The sequence below is a fragment of the Microtus oregoni genome, unplaced genomic scaffold, assembly GCF_018167655.1.
Source record: "Microtus oregoni isolate MIOR12 unplaced genomic scaffold, Mior012 000023F_ref0000262, whole genome shotgun sequence".
Lineage (NCBI taxonomy): Eukaryota > Metazoa > Chordata > Mammalia > Rodentia > Cricetidae > Microtus > Microtus oregoni.
This window is the reverse complement of record NW_024543082.1, coordinates 3383537-3396768: the sequence shown is the minus strand read 5'-3', so window position 1 is coordinate 3396768 and position 13232 is coordinate 3383537. Positions and strand designations below refer to the sequence as shown.

Sequence of the window (13232 nt, the reverse complement as noted above, 5' to 3'; positions counted from 1 at the left end):
ACTGGGAAGGTAGAGGCTGGTGGATCTCTGAGTTTGAGGCCAGCCTGGTCTACTGAACAAGTTTTAGGAGAGCCAAGCTTAGGCAGTGGAACACAGAAGGCTGGTGAATGTATAACTGAGCGAGGGGGCCATGTATCAGCTCTAGCAAGCAGCAGAACTGGGCAGCTTCGGTCACATGGTTCTGACTTTAGAATTAAGGACAGAAGAAAGGAGCTATGGAATAAAGCTGCTGAGGCCAGGTGTGTGTCAGGGATGTCCCTGAATGGAGGCCTCGCAGAGAGGCTATACTTCATGAAGCTGTGAAGGTGAAGCCTGGATTGCCCTGGAGACCCCAAGGTGTCAGGGACACCTGCAGAGGACAGCTGCTAACAGGGAGTGGAACTGACCCAAGAGAAAGAAGTGTGCTGTAGTCAAGAAACTGAAGGCAGCTGAAGATCAGACGTGGAGCTTCAGTGTTTGGATTTGTGGGCTCATCTTTGGTCTTGCTTTGGACCTGTATTTCCTTGCTATGTTCCCTTCCCTGTGTTTTGAAATGGTAATGTCTATCCTATATATTGAAAGCATACAATCTGATTTTGACTTTCACAGGGGGATTACAGTTAGGAGATTGCCATGCATCTCAGAAGAAACTTTGGACTTTGAAACAAGTTTGAAACTGTTACTATCACTCAACTGTTACGGACTAGTACTAAAGTCGGACTGAATGCACTTTTTTGTACATGGCTATAAGCCTTGAGGGCCAGGGAGTGAAATATGGTGGTCTGAAAGAAAGCGGGCCCCAAAGGGAGTGACACTATTAGGGGGTGTGGCCTTGTTGGAGGAAGTGGTCACTATGGGAGTGGGCTTTGAGGCCTGTTTTACTCAAGCTTTGCTCAGCATGACAGTCGACTTCCTGTTGCCTACAAGATGTAGAACTCTCTCCTCCAGTAGCACATCTGCCTGCAGGCTGTCATGCTCCCCATCATGATGATAATGGACTGAACCTCTGAAACTGTAAGCAACCCATCCCAATTAAATGTTTTCTTTATACGAGTTGCCATGGTCACGGTGTCCCTTCACAGCAGTGAAAACCCTAACTAAGACAGACTGTAGCCCCAGTGTCCTCTGCAACAAGACAAAAGACAGAGACAGAATTGCTGAAACCCTGTGCAGCTAGCCTGGATATGCAGTGCAAGGGCAGACAACAAAAACATCCAGCCTCAAACAAAGTGGAGGGTGAGGGCGGATATCCAAAGGCACCATTTGACCTCTACACATGTGCCATGGTATGCACACACCTGCACACGCATACACGTACAAACACCCTACACACACATACAAAATTAAAACTAAAAAAAAAAAAATTAAAACTAAAACAGGGTTCTCATTTAGTTACATGGAAGAAAATTATAGTTGTTGATATAAACAACAGGGAAAATCCCGAATGCATTTATCCTTTGGTGTGTATGGATTGTGTGTGGACATGCACATGCATGTGTGCACATACGCACGTGGAGCTCAGAGATCAGTATCAGGTATCATTTTCCCCGTGGGCAGAGTCTCTTACTGACCCTGGACCTCACAAATTCTTCAAGACTCGTGGTCATCAAACCTCAAGGGTCCTTCTGTCTCTCCTTGGCCAGTGCTGGGGACTATGAGTATGCTCAAAAGCCCAGCATTTACAAACTCAACTACTCATGCGTGGGCAGCAAGCACTTACCCAGCCGAGCTATCTCCCCAGCCACTGAAACCATGTTATCTCTGAGCATGCCACTTACTACAGGTAAAGAGAAAGTACTAGTTGGATTTTCCTGGTCCCCCCCCCCGCCCCGCCACCTCCTGGACCCACGGCTCCCCAAGGACACTGGCTAATATGTTAATGTGAGAACAGTGCCATGTGAGGCAAGAAAATAAGTCTCATACAACGCCGTGACAGTCACTTTTTCCATATGTAGGCCAAGGACATAACGTGGCCTTCATTAGTCACTCAGTGCCTATGCCTATGTTCCCCTAACTAGCCTTTCTATGGGCTCTTCCTAGTCACTTACCCAATACATGGATTGGTCTGGTATCTCGGTGCCGTGTAGGAGAAAGGAGAGATGTCCTTGTCAACAAAAGACCCAAAACCCAACCGGAAGTTACTAGTGAGCTTCCTCATTTCCTCAGCAAGCTTGGTGCCCAGGCTCCGGATGTTGTCCAAGTCATCCTTCATGGAGAGGGACAGGTCCATCAGGTAGTAGAGGTCTACGGGATAGTCCTCCACCTGGCGCACCTGAAGCTGGAAGGCAGTCTGATCACCTGCGATGACAGAGAGGTCACCCTCGTTAGAGGCCACGTGACTCGCTGAGATGAAAGGGTGGGTTCTCATTCCAAAGATCTTTTTCCCACACGGGAGTAGTTATGCTGTAGAATGCTTGTCTGACCCCCCCCCCACCACCACCACCACACATACAAACACACACAATTAAAACTCTTCTTTGTCTTGGATGAAGGTGCACCACCAAAAAGAAAGACTTTCTTGGAAGTGGATATGGTGTTGAGAGAAGCCCCAGGTCCCCATGGTTCTCCAAACCATGTCCTGTCAGTGCATCTGAAGAAGGGTGGTGGTGTTCTGTCTCTCAGCAAAAAAGACCCTGGGTAGCTGTGAACACAGAACAATATGCCCATGCAAACTGGGTTGAAAGTCATAGACCAACAGAAAGCAAAGGAATTAACAGGAGGGAAGCCATGAATGAGAACTGGTGTGGGAGGACTGACAAAGACAGCAACTTGGGGCTGGGGAGATGACTCAGGGAGGAAGCACATTTGCTGTGCAGACATTGGGACCTGGGTTCAAATCCCCAGGACCTACATAAAGAGCCAGGTGGGGCCTAGCACATTTGTGAGGCGCAGAGATAGTAAGATCAAGACCAGTGAAGTTTGCTGGGCTCTAGCCTAGCTCCAGATTTAGTGATAGGACTATGTTTCACCTGTACACACACACACACCCCACAGATCTAAGAATAGGAAGAAGACTTAGGAAGAAGAGCTCCAATGGAAGAGCCTAAAAGAAGGCAACAACGGGGGTTAGGTAGGGAGGGTGGTAAAATTACTAAAATTCGTAAGTATATCTATGAAAGTGTCAAAGAATATACACATACTATGTACAGGATATACACTGCATTTACCACTTAACAAAAGAGCAAAAGGAGAAAAGATACTACCAAACTGTGTGCTAAATATAAGAAGAGAAAGTGATTAGGGTTCTCTAGTAAGACAGCCAGCAGGTATAGAAAGGGGGAATTAATTAAAGGAAGGAAGCGAGGAGACCTACTAGCTCACCCCCCTCCGCCCACCCAGGGTTTGGAGAGAGGCCCAAGTTAGGAAAGTAACTGAAGGATAAAAATCCCTAAATCACGTCTTTGTTTCTAAACACAAATCACTTCAAAGTTCTGCTCACTTGTCTGCCTCAGCTCGCTGGCCTGTCAGGGCTGCCAGGTGTCCTGCTTGGCCTGGGGCAGAACTGTTCTTGAGCATTTAAAATTTGAGTATATTTTTTTTGTGTGTACTTAAGAGATGCAAGAGCCAAAGTGCCCTCGCCACCATCCAAGGGATCCACACTTGGTTGTGCAGGGCCACAGCTCTGAAGCCTCTTGCACTCTCTTGGCTAAGCGTTCCTCCGTATGCTAAGTCCTGGCCCTTGTAAGACATAGAACCCAATTCTCCATGCTCCCTCTCCTCCTCCTGATGGGAACAAGACATACTCCATAAGCTACCTGGACCTAGGTTTATTTAAGCATGACACCAGCAATGCTGGGAGCAGCTACTGAAGCCGGGATGCACCTCCAGGGGACAGCAGGGCCTAGAATGACAAACATTTGCACAACAGACGTGCGGTAGCTGGAGTGGCGTGGCTGTTTCTCCTGACTTGCTTTTGCATGCACTGTTCCAGCTGCCTCAAGACTGATGTAGTTTGGGTCGCCCGTTGGTGTGAACCTATTTTTAAAAACAATCAGAGTCTGACTCAGACAGAAGAATATTCAAGATTTCTCCCAAAATGAATTCTGAACTGCTATGGTATGCCTCTGGCTCCCATCTGGCAGACACGGCAGGTCCTTCCATGGGATGGATGCCTATTGCGGTTGGGGGAGAGGTGGGAAGTGGGAAAGAACTCAGAGAAGGAAGGTCGCCCCTACCCTGTGCGTACCCAGCTTTGGCCTTTGCACAGGCAGGCAGACCACAGGTGGACAGAGCCTCTTCTGTCCAAATCCATGACCTCCTCACAGGGTCTGGTGTGCTCTCTGACACCTGCCCATCCTCCCAATTCCCCTAGGCCATCTTCTATCCAGAATGTACTACAACCTTACTGAAGTCTGCCATCAATTAACAGATGGAAAAGTGGCTTGGGTTCAGGGGAGCTGAGAGGCTCCCCTGGCAGGGCAGCACCAGGCTCGGAGCTGGGAGAGCCAGGTTTCAATCCACACCTGGTCACTAAGTGCTCAGCAGGCCCCCAGTTCCTTTCAACCTGTGACTTAATTTTGCCTCAGTGAAGAAGATATTAATCATAGTGTGGATAAAAACCAATATTGCACATAAGGATCCAAGCTCTCACACAAGAAAACCTTTGGTGCCAATGCTTCAAAAAGTTAAAAATTACAAGCAATTTTAAATTAAAGTGATTCGTGCAGGGATAAAAAGAGACAGAAAGGTCTTGTAGAGACTCCAGTTTGCCTGGGCTACAGCTTTAGGCACGCAAATTTAACTCCAAATTTTCCAGCTATGAAAGCGAAGAAGGACGTGAGGTATAAAATCCAGATGTCCCTACTTTGTACTGGGAAGTGGCCCATGTCTTGGCACTAAATCCTAAGAGAAATAGCTCACTGAGAGAGTGCACTCCCCACAGGGAAGATATAAATATTAAAGGGAGGGTTTCTCCCAGTTTGACAGAAAGAGACAGGGTGAGGAGTGTAGGGCCAACCGTGCTGAGCTCTGGCCATTACATATGAGACTTTAAATGCCATGCCCTCCTACACGGGCTCTGGCGATCATGGAATGTGTTCCCTCAGCAGTTCTTGTGGGATGGAAACTCTCATCCACTCTCGGTGGGGACGTCACTCTGCGGGGAGGACACCAGCAGCCCAGCAAGGGTGGCATCTCTGATTTGCAAGTGACAGGCAGGCTGGTGGCACCAGAGCCGTGTGTGGAGTGATTTTGCCAGGAAAAGGTCCGGGCTCTTTTCCCACCTTTGGGTGTGACTCTACTCAGACACACTCTTCCCTTCCTCGCTTTCCCAGCAAGCTGTTGTCTTACACTGCCTGGGACTTTAACTGATGGCCTAAGCAGGGGGCACGGACCCCACCTTCACCCACAGAGCTGGTGTGTGCCTGCCTCTGGTGACAACATCCCAAGCCACATGCCTGGATCTGTTATCCCCCTCCCTCCCCCAGTCTCCCTCTCCCTCTCTACCTGCGAGCCTACAGGCTTGCACAGCTATTGCTATTCCACATAATCCCCATCTCGGGACCAGCGGCAGGATCACAGAAACGCAATAAAGGGAACTACAAAGAGAAGCTGATCTCCTGCACCTGAGAGAAAGGAGGTCCCCACCCTTACCCCCAGCTCAGCAGCCCCTCCCTCAACCCAAAGCCCCTCTCTCGCCCTGCTTTCGTGACTTCACAGCGCCCAGCGCTGCCTGTGGTTAGCACAGGATTCCTGCCCACGCTCCGCTCCTAAGTACAGGTTCTCCCACTGTAATCAAGTACTAACTAGCCGCCTGCCTGGAAGGGATTTTAACACTTTCTTTGCTCTGGCTTCCCTTTAATAAGAAAGTCTCCCATTTGTCCTTGGGAACAGGCATCAGATGGGAAACCCTGCTAGACTGAGGACAGAGTTCCAAAACTGGCTTTGTTCACAAGTCAAGACATGACAGGATCTTCACAAATAAAGACTCCTGCCATCTTCAGATAAATGGTGGCGGTGATGGTGGTGGTGGTGGTGGTGGTGGTGGTGGTGTGTGTGTGTGTGCATGTGTGTGTGTGTGTTCCCATTGTGCATCCAACACGAGGAAGTCAGGGAACAATATTCCAAAGCTGGTTCTTGCCTTCCACCTTGTTCAGTAATGGAGTCACTCTTGTTTCTGTATTTTTACCCATATACTCCTGGCTGCTGACCAGCAAACTCGGAGGCAGTTTTCCTAATTTTCCTGTTTCCACCTCCCATCTCAGCAATGCTAAGGGTACATAGGACACTGCTGTATCCAGCTATTCGTGTGGATTCCAGGGATCGGAACTCAGGCCATCAGTAAAATTATCCTCTGGCTGGGCGTGGTAGCGCACACCTTTAATCCCAGCACTTGGAGGCAGAGGCAGGTGGATTCCTACAGGTTCCAGGCCAGCCTGGTCTACAGAGTGAGTTCCAGGCCAAAAAGAGCTACATGGAGAAATCCTGTCTCAAAAACAAGGTGTCCTCTCTCCTCCACACACGCACTGGGGCACATGTGTGGCGCAGCACACACACACACACACACACATCATGTGTGCACAACACAAACAATAATAATACACTTTTTAAAAAGAAATAGTTAAGAAACTAAAAGATTCAGGTGAATAACTAACTCGAAGGAACCTTTTGAGTGTCCTGGTGTTTGAAAACCATCTCTGCCTTTGCTCATCTCTCTAAGCTTTACTTAAAATGCACGTCCTAAGAATTTCAAGCTTTTTGTTAAGGATTTTTTTTTTTAAAAAAAATCTTATCCTGACATACGGTTTCCAGTGCTGAAATAAAATGGAAAACATGATCCTTGTATTTATACAAAACCATGCTTAAAGTTTGGCAGTTCTTCAGAAAGTTAAATACAGAATTACCATATGATCCAGCAATTCTACTCCTAGCTATAGACCCAAAATTATTGAAAACACATGGCCTCCAAAAATCTTGCACATGAATGTTCAGAATTGCCCAGTGGAAACAGTTTGTCCGTCAACTAAAGCGCAGCTCAAGAACATGGCGCATCCTTGGGCCATAAAAAGAATGGAGGAAGGGGCATGGCAGGACCTGCCGTGGAGGGTCAAGACAGGAGGGTCACAAATTCCAGGTCAGCTTGAGCCACACAGTGAGACCCCGGCTCAAAAACACCAGCTGAAAGCACATTTCACAACGTGGATGAATTAAGGGCCAAAGTTATATAACAGAGGAGGAGTGTTTGGTGAGGGTAGCACTGTAGAAACGATGGTTTAGAAGGGGACGGATAGTTTGTTAGTTCGAGCTGCTGGTGGGAAAATGATCTGGAATCAGACAGTGTGATGCTTACCCAGCTTCAATCGACTTAGAACCAGTGACCCGAACATTTTAAAATGATACAGTCGTGTGATGTGTGAATTACGTCTCAATTTGAAAAACAGATTTAAAATACTACTTAAGAACTAATCAAGGAGGGCTGTCAGTAAGATGTCCCCAAGGGTCACAGCACATTGCCTCTGAGCCTGACGGCCTGGGTCTGATCTCAGATGGAAGAAGAAAAATGACTCAGAAAAAAGTTGTCCTCTGACGTACACACGCACAAATAAAATGCAATTAAAAAATTTTAAAAATGGAAGGGGAACTGGAAGACAGCTCAATGGCTAAGGGCACTGGCTGTTCTTCCAAAGGACCTGGGTTTGATTTCCAGCACCCACATGGTGTCTCTAAGCCATCTGGAACTTTTCCAGGGAATCCAATGCCCTCCTCTGGCCTCTGGAAGCACCAGGCATGGATGTGGCACAGAAATACATTTAAGGCCAACATTTACACACATAAAATAAATTTTAAAAATAAAAGCAATAATAAAAACAAAGGGCCAGAGAGATAGTTTGCTGAAAAGACTGACAGCCTGAGCTTGATCTCCAGATTCATATGGTAGAAGCAGAGAACAGATTTCCACAAGCTGTTCTCCGACCTCCGCACGTGTGTACACAGGCACACAAGTGGATAGATGGGTGGATGGATAGATGCATGCACGCAAGGATGGATGGATGCAAGGATGGATGAATGCATGTGTGCAAGTATGCAAGGATGGATGGATACATGCATGGATAGAATTGTTTTTGAGATAAGGTCTCACTATGAAGCACTGGCTGGCCTGGGACTCGAAATGTAGACCAGGCTAACTTTGAACTTATAGCCTTCCCTCTGCCCCTCAAATGTTGGGACAAAGATGTATGCCACCATGACAGGCAAAGAAATGTAACTTTTAGTGGCTGAACCACCTCTCTAGCCCAAGATAAATTAAAAAAAAAAAAATTAGAATAAGGGAGGAAATCCTTCCCCATTTCCCTCTCCCTACCTCCCCTCAATACCCAGCCCCCTCTCTTCTCCTTCAGACCTTTAAGATAGTAACCTGGCCTTCATGGGGTATCTTTCAAGTCATGCTGAGTCTTGTTCTTGGCTGATCTTGTGTAAGTGTTCCTTTTTACTCAACAAATGCTAATTGAGGTGGGGGCAGGGCATGAAAGTAGTGCTATACATTGGAAGAGCTAATCCCCACACCCCTGACAGCTGCCCCCTAGACGGGAGAGCTACCTGGAGGCAAGAATCCACTCAGTAAACTGAGATTTTTGCTAAGTACAACATCCACACCCCCTCTCCTGTTCTGCCTGTTTCTCTTTGTAAATACTAAAACTGTGTCTTCAAAATTTTGAGAGGCATCATGGTTTCAAGAGTTTCTGTCTTTAGAAATAAATTCACAATGATGCTTTCTCTTCAGAGATTCCAATTGTCTTCAGCCCCCTCCCAAGCCTTCATCGCTACCAAAACATCTTTGTGGCTTGTGTGTGTCCCTATGGGGAGGCCAGACCCTCATCACTACCCTTCCAGTGCTGACTTTCATCACCAATCCTCCCAGAGCTGGGCCCTCCCTCACACCTGCCTGACACTGCACTCACTGAATAACAGCCGATACTGTCCTCGCTTTCTATCTAATACTGGAAACTGCAGAATAATTAGCAGGATGTGTGATTAAATATATATATGTGTGTGTGTGACTAAATATATATTTAGTGTATATATACAAGCATATGTATATATTTATTATATATATATATATATGTACACACACATTTTCTACCATAACACTGTGTTATTTTGGGAGGGGTCAGGGTTTACTTGTTCATTCTGTTTGTTGCAGAAGAGATGATGAGTGTCATGCATGCACGCAAGGCCTCTACTACAATCTTAAAAAAAAAACCTAGCCGAGCTATTCCACCTGGCCTCGTCTCCAGCGTCCTTATACTCTGCTTCCCGGTATGAACTTTTCCTCCCATTACCATGCCCTGGCTCTGACCTCAATCAAGCCCATTTTCTACATTAGCACACCCCGCCCATTGGGCTTTTCTGAGCCCCTAGCACACAACACATCCTGAGGAGCACTCACCTGGCCGGAGGCTCACAGCAATCTCCTGTGGTGTCATCTGGATGACGTCAGAGCCTGTGGCACTGGAGCCCTTGCTGCTGAGGGGTAGGCTCCGAAGGACGTGGGTGCTGCTGGTGGGACTCTCGATCTCACCTCCACAGCCATTTCGGATGAGGTTTGCTTTCAAGTCACAACGAGAGGTGACAGACCGTGGATTGCCGAAGTACTGGGTGGAGAAACAAGACAAAAACAGGCAGCCATCAGGGTGGGGCCTGAAGCCCGCACTCAGTCTTCATTGCAAGACCTGGGTTAGATCCCAGCACCGTGCAAAAAGAAAAGGGCATGAAAGGGCAGAGGAAAGAAAAGCAAAGCTACATGGGAGCATATGTGTGAACACACAGCATCAGCGCTGTGCTCCTAGAAGCCTTTGCCAGGCGGTGGGGGTGCACGCCTTTAATCTCAGCACTCGGGTGGCAGGCGGGCAGATCTCTGTGGGTTTGAGGCCAGCCTGGTCTACAGAGTGAGGTCCAGTACAGCCAAGGACAGCTAAGGCTACATAGAGAAACCCTGCCTCGAAAAACCAAAAGACAGGGTTTTTCTGCATATTACTTACTGTCCTGGAACTTGCTCTGTAGACCAGAGATTCAGGTGTGTGCCACCACCACCGCCTGGCTGAAGTCTTTTATCATTAAAAAAAATAATACACAGGGGCTGGAGAGATGGCGCAGAGGTTAAGAGCACTGGCTGTTCTCCCAGAGGACCAGCAACCACGACCAATTCCCCTGGCAGCTCACAACCACCTGTAACTCTAGTTCCAGGGGACCCAACAACTTCACACAGATGCACATGCAGACAAAACACCAATGCACATAAAATAAATTATAAATGTTGCATTTTTCTGATAAGGTAATCTTACAATCTGGTAAACTTAAACCATAAGAAAAAACATGGCTCATCACTCACTTCCAAAGAGTAATCTACAACAAACAGGAAAACAGGAAGACTAAGCAGAAATCCCAAAGCATGTAGACTATGAAGACAAGGAACTGGGGTGTAGCTCAGTGATAGAACACTTGCCTGGCGTGCACACGACCCCTCTACACAGGGTAGGTGTAGAGGGGGTGAGAGGTAAGGGGGGGTGTCTATTTTCTCTTCATTGGGACAAAATGAGCAGTAGACTAAAAATACTTTCATTTTCATCTTTACTGATGTTTAGATGTGATGAAGTGTTGATGAGAGTCTCAGTGACATTCCCAGCACTCAGGAGGCAAGAAGACCAGGAGTTCAAGAGCTCAGCTACATACCAAGACTGAGGCCAACTTGGGCTACATGAGACTGTCTCCAAAAACCTGAAAGGAAAAGAGAAGAGAGGGCCAAGAAGAGGGGCCAAGGAAGGTTGAGAAAGATTGAGATTGGGTTGGTTGATTCTTAAGTTGGATTTGGGAGCAAGGAAAGCTAACATGGGACACCAAGAGTTTGAGACATTAATTTTAAAATGAAAAGAAAATCTATTCTGCTATAAACTATGACACCTGTGCAGAGAAGTTTTGGGGAAAGGGTCTGGTTTTTTAAATCTGGTTACTGTTTGTTTGAAGGTCAGCTGGCTACCTGTAGCCTAAAATGACCTTAAATTTCTGATCCACCCACCTCTGCCTCCCAAGTACTAGGACGGGTTTTATAAGGTGCTAGAGGCGAAAGACAGGGTTTCACGCTAAGCAAGCACTCTACCGGCTGAGCCAAAGTCCCACCAGGAAAAGACATTTTACAGCAAAAGCAAAGCGAGCCCAAGCTGTTCTCCCTTCTGTAGCGGGGTGGATACCAGCACTGGGCCACACAACCCCTGGCTGCTGGCAGTAAGGACGCAAAGCTTCAGATGAGTCAGTGTCCCCAGCCCGCTGTGTCAGAAGCCAGACTACTGGCAGAAGCATAAGAATCCAGTGGGGCACACCCTCCGTCACGGGTGCGGCTGTCCTAGGACGAATCAATGACTCTGAGAAGCTCTGCAAACTTTAAGGCTAAAAAGTCAAGAGCTTTGGGAATGGTAGCTCCCATCTATAATCCTAGCACTTGGGAGGCAGGTGGATCTCCGGGAGTTCAAGGCCAGCCTGGGCTACACAGTGAGACCTTGTGTCAGGGGTGGGGGAGTCAAGAAGATTTTAAAATTTATTATTGTTTTAGCCCAAGCTGACCTCAAGTTTCCTGACTGCTGAGATTGTGGGCATAACCATCACACCCGGCATGCAGTATTTTAAATAAGTAAAGCAGATGCACTCTCCTGGACCCATGTGGTTATTTTGTTTCTGGGTTTTATAATGATTGGTGTTTCCAATTTTTTTTAATAATTTATGTGTTTAAGCACTGGAGAATCATCACTGTAAAAAGAAATTCTTAATGACTACAGTCCATAAACATGGAAGGGGAGTGTGTGTGTGTGTGTGTGTGTGTGTGAAAGAGAGAGAGAGAGAGAGAGAGAGAGAAAGAGAGAGAGAAATTTCAAAGCCTAGGCTTCTAAACTGGCCCCCAGGTAGTCACACCTGGTCTGCTATGATGGAGGAAACAGGACAGGGGAAGGGAGAGCCAACACCTGAGGCGCCACGAGGCACTCTGCTGTCCTGAGGTTCTGAGCCACAGCCTAAAGCGCTGCCTAGAGCTTGAAAGGCTCACTGCTCCCTTAAGAGTCTCCGAATCCCTCTAACTGCAGGCCGAGTGGTGGTGGTACACACCTCTAACTCCAGCATTAAGGAGGGAGAGGTAGGTGGATCTCTGTAAACCAGCCTGGTCTACAGAGAGAGTTTTAGAACAGGCTCCAAAGCTACAGAGAAACCCTGTCTCGAAAACAAATAAACAAATAAGCTGACTGCTGGACAGTTCCAACTGTGCCATGCATCTGCCTGGACCAGGCCATCACAAAGCCCCACCACCAGGCATGACCATCTTCCCCCAGTCCTTCCCATACCGCCTTAGACTCTGCCAAAGGCCAGGTCAGAGCCAGCCTGTCCGCTTCTCAGGACCCCTTACAGACTGCAAGGACATGGAATAGCACTAGGACCACACTGAGACTCTTCTTGGCACCGCCCATCTCCCCTGCATGGTGACTGTTTCCCTTTCCCAGACCCAGCCGCTCGCTTTGGGACAGGCGCAGTGGTATCACTGATGTGCTCCGTGGTCTTGGAGATACAGACCTCTGCCCGAATGTCAGACCTGTCATTGTCTCCGAAGACCTCGGCCCACAGATCCAGCAGCTGAGGAAACACTAGGTCTGGCACATTTATAGAACTTTTAGGTGGGAGACAAGTAGGATGGCCTTAAAAAAATGGATCATCTTTCTGACTTATCCCAACACAGAAAAAGGTTTCCTCTAGTTCAAGGTGGACTTCCAGTGGCCATGGCATGGCTACAGCAGCTGCTCACTGTTCTGGGGCATGAACAAACACCACATGAACAAGGACTCCACATGGGAACACCTGATCCAAGTCTCCTAAGGACTCCCAAAGGGCCTCTGCTACAGGCAAGTGGCCAATAGTGGTGACAGAACAGAAACAAGAACCCACACCCTCTTTGATAGCTTTACACAGCACTAATGATCAAAGAAAGGCTTGGGAGGTGTTCCCAGCCTGAACTTGCAAGTCACCACACCAGGCTCTCCTCCCTCCATCACCTGCCAATCGGAGGTCACTTTGAAAGTGCTGTTTCACGCTGCAACAGAAATCCCTGTTTCTGTGACTCCCTGCACAGTTCACTAATCAAATCCCCTTCCCAGCAGTCAAGGCCAGGGCTCGGGGGAGCTCCACCAGGCTGGCGTCAAGGCCGGAGTGCACAGGCCCTTCTGTGCTGGGCCATCTCTGCACTATTTCAAAGCACTCCTACTCATTGCGGCTGACGGGAGATG

At 47.8% G+C, this 13232-nt stretch overlaps 1 protein-coding gene across 1 annotated transcript in view; it reads right to left on the bottom strand.

The window, feature by feature from the left end:
- Positions 1-13232, bottom strand: part of Itgb5 (integrin subunit beta 5) — a 109764-nt gene that overhangs the window by 72787 nt on the left and 23745 nt on the right. Inside the window, exons 3-4 of the mRNA XM_041673280.1 lie at positions 9365-9569; positions 2028-2277 (exon numbers count right to left, since the gene is read on the bottom strand). Coding sequence (XP_041529214.1) covers positions 2028-2277; positions 9365-9569 — 455 coding nt within the window. The remainder of the gene's footprint in view (positions 1-2027; positions 2278-9364; positions 9570-13232) is intronic.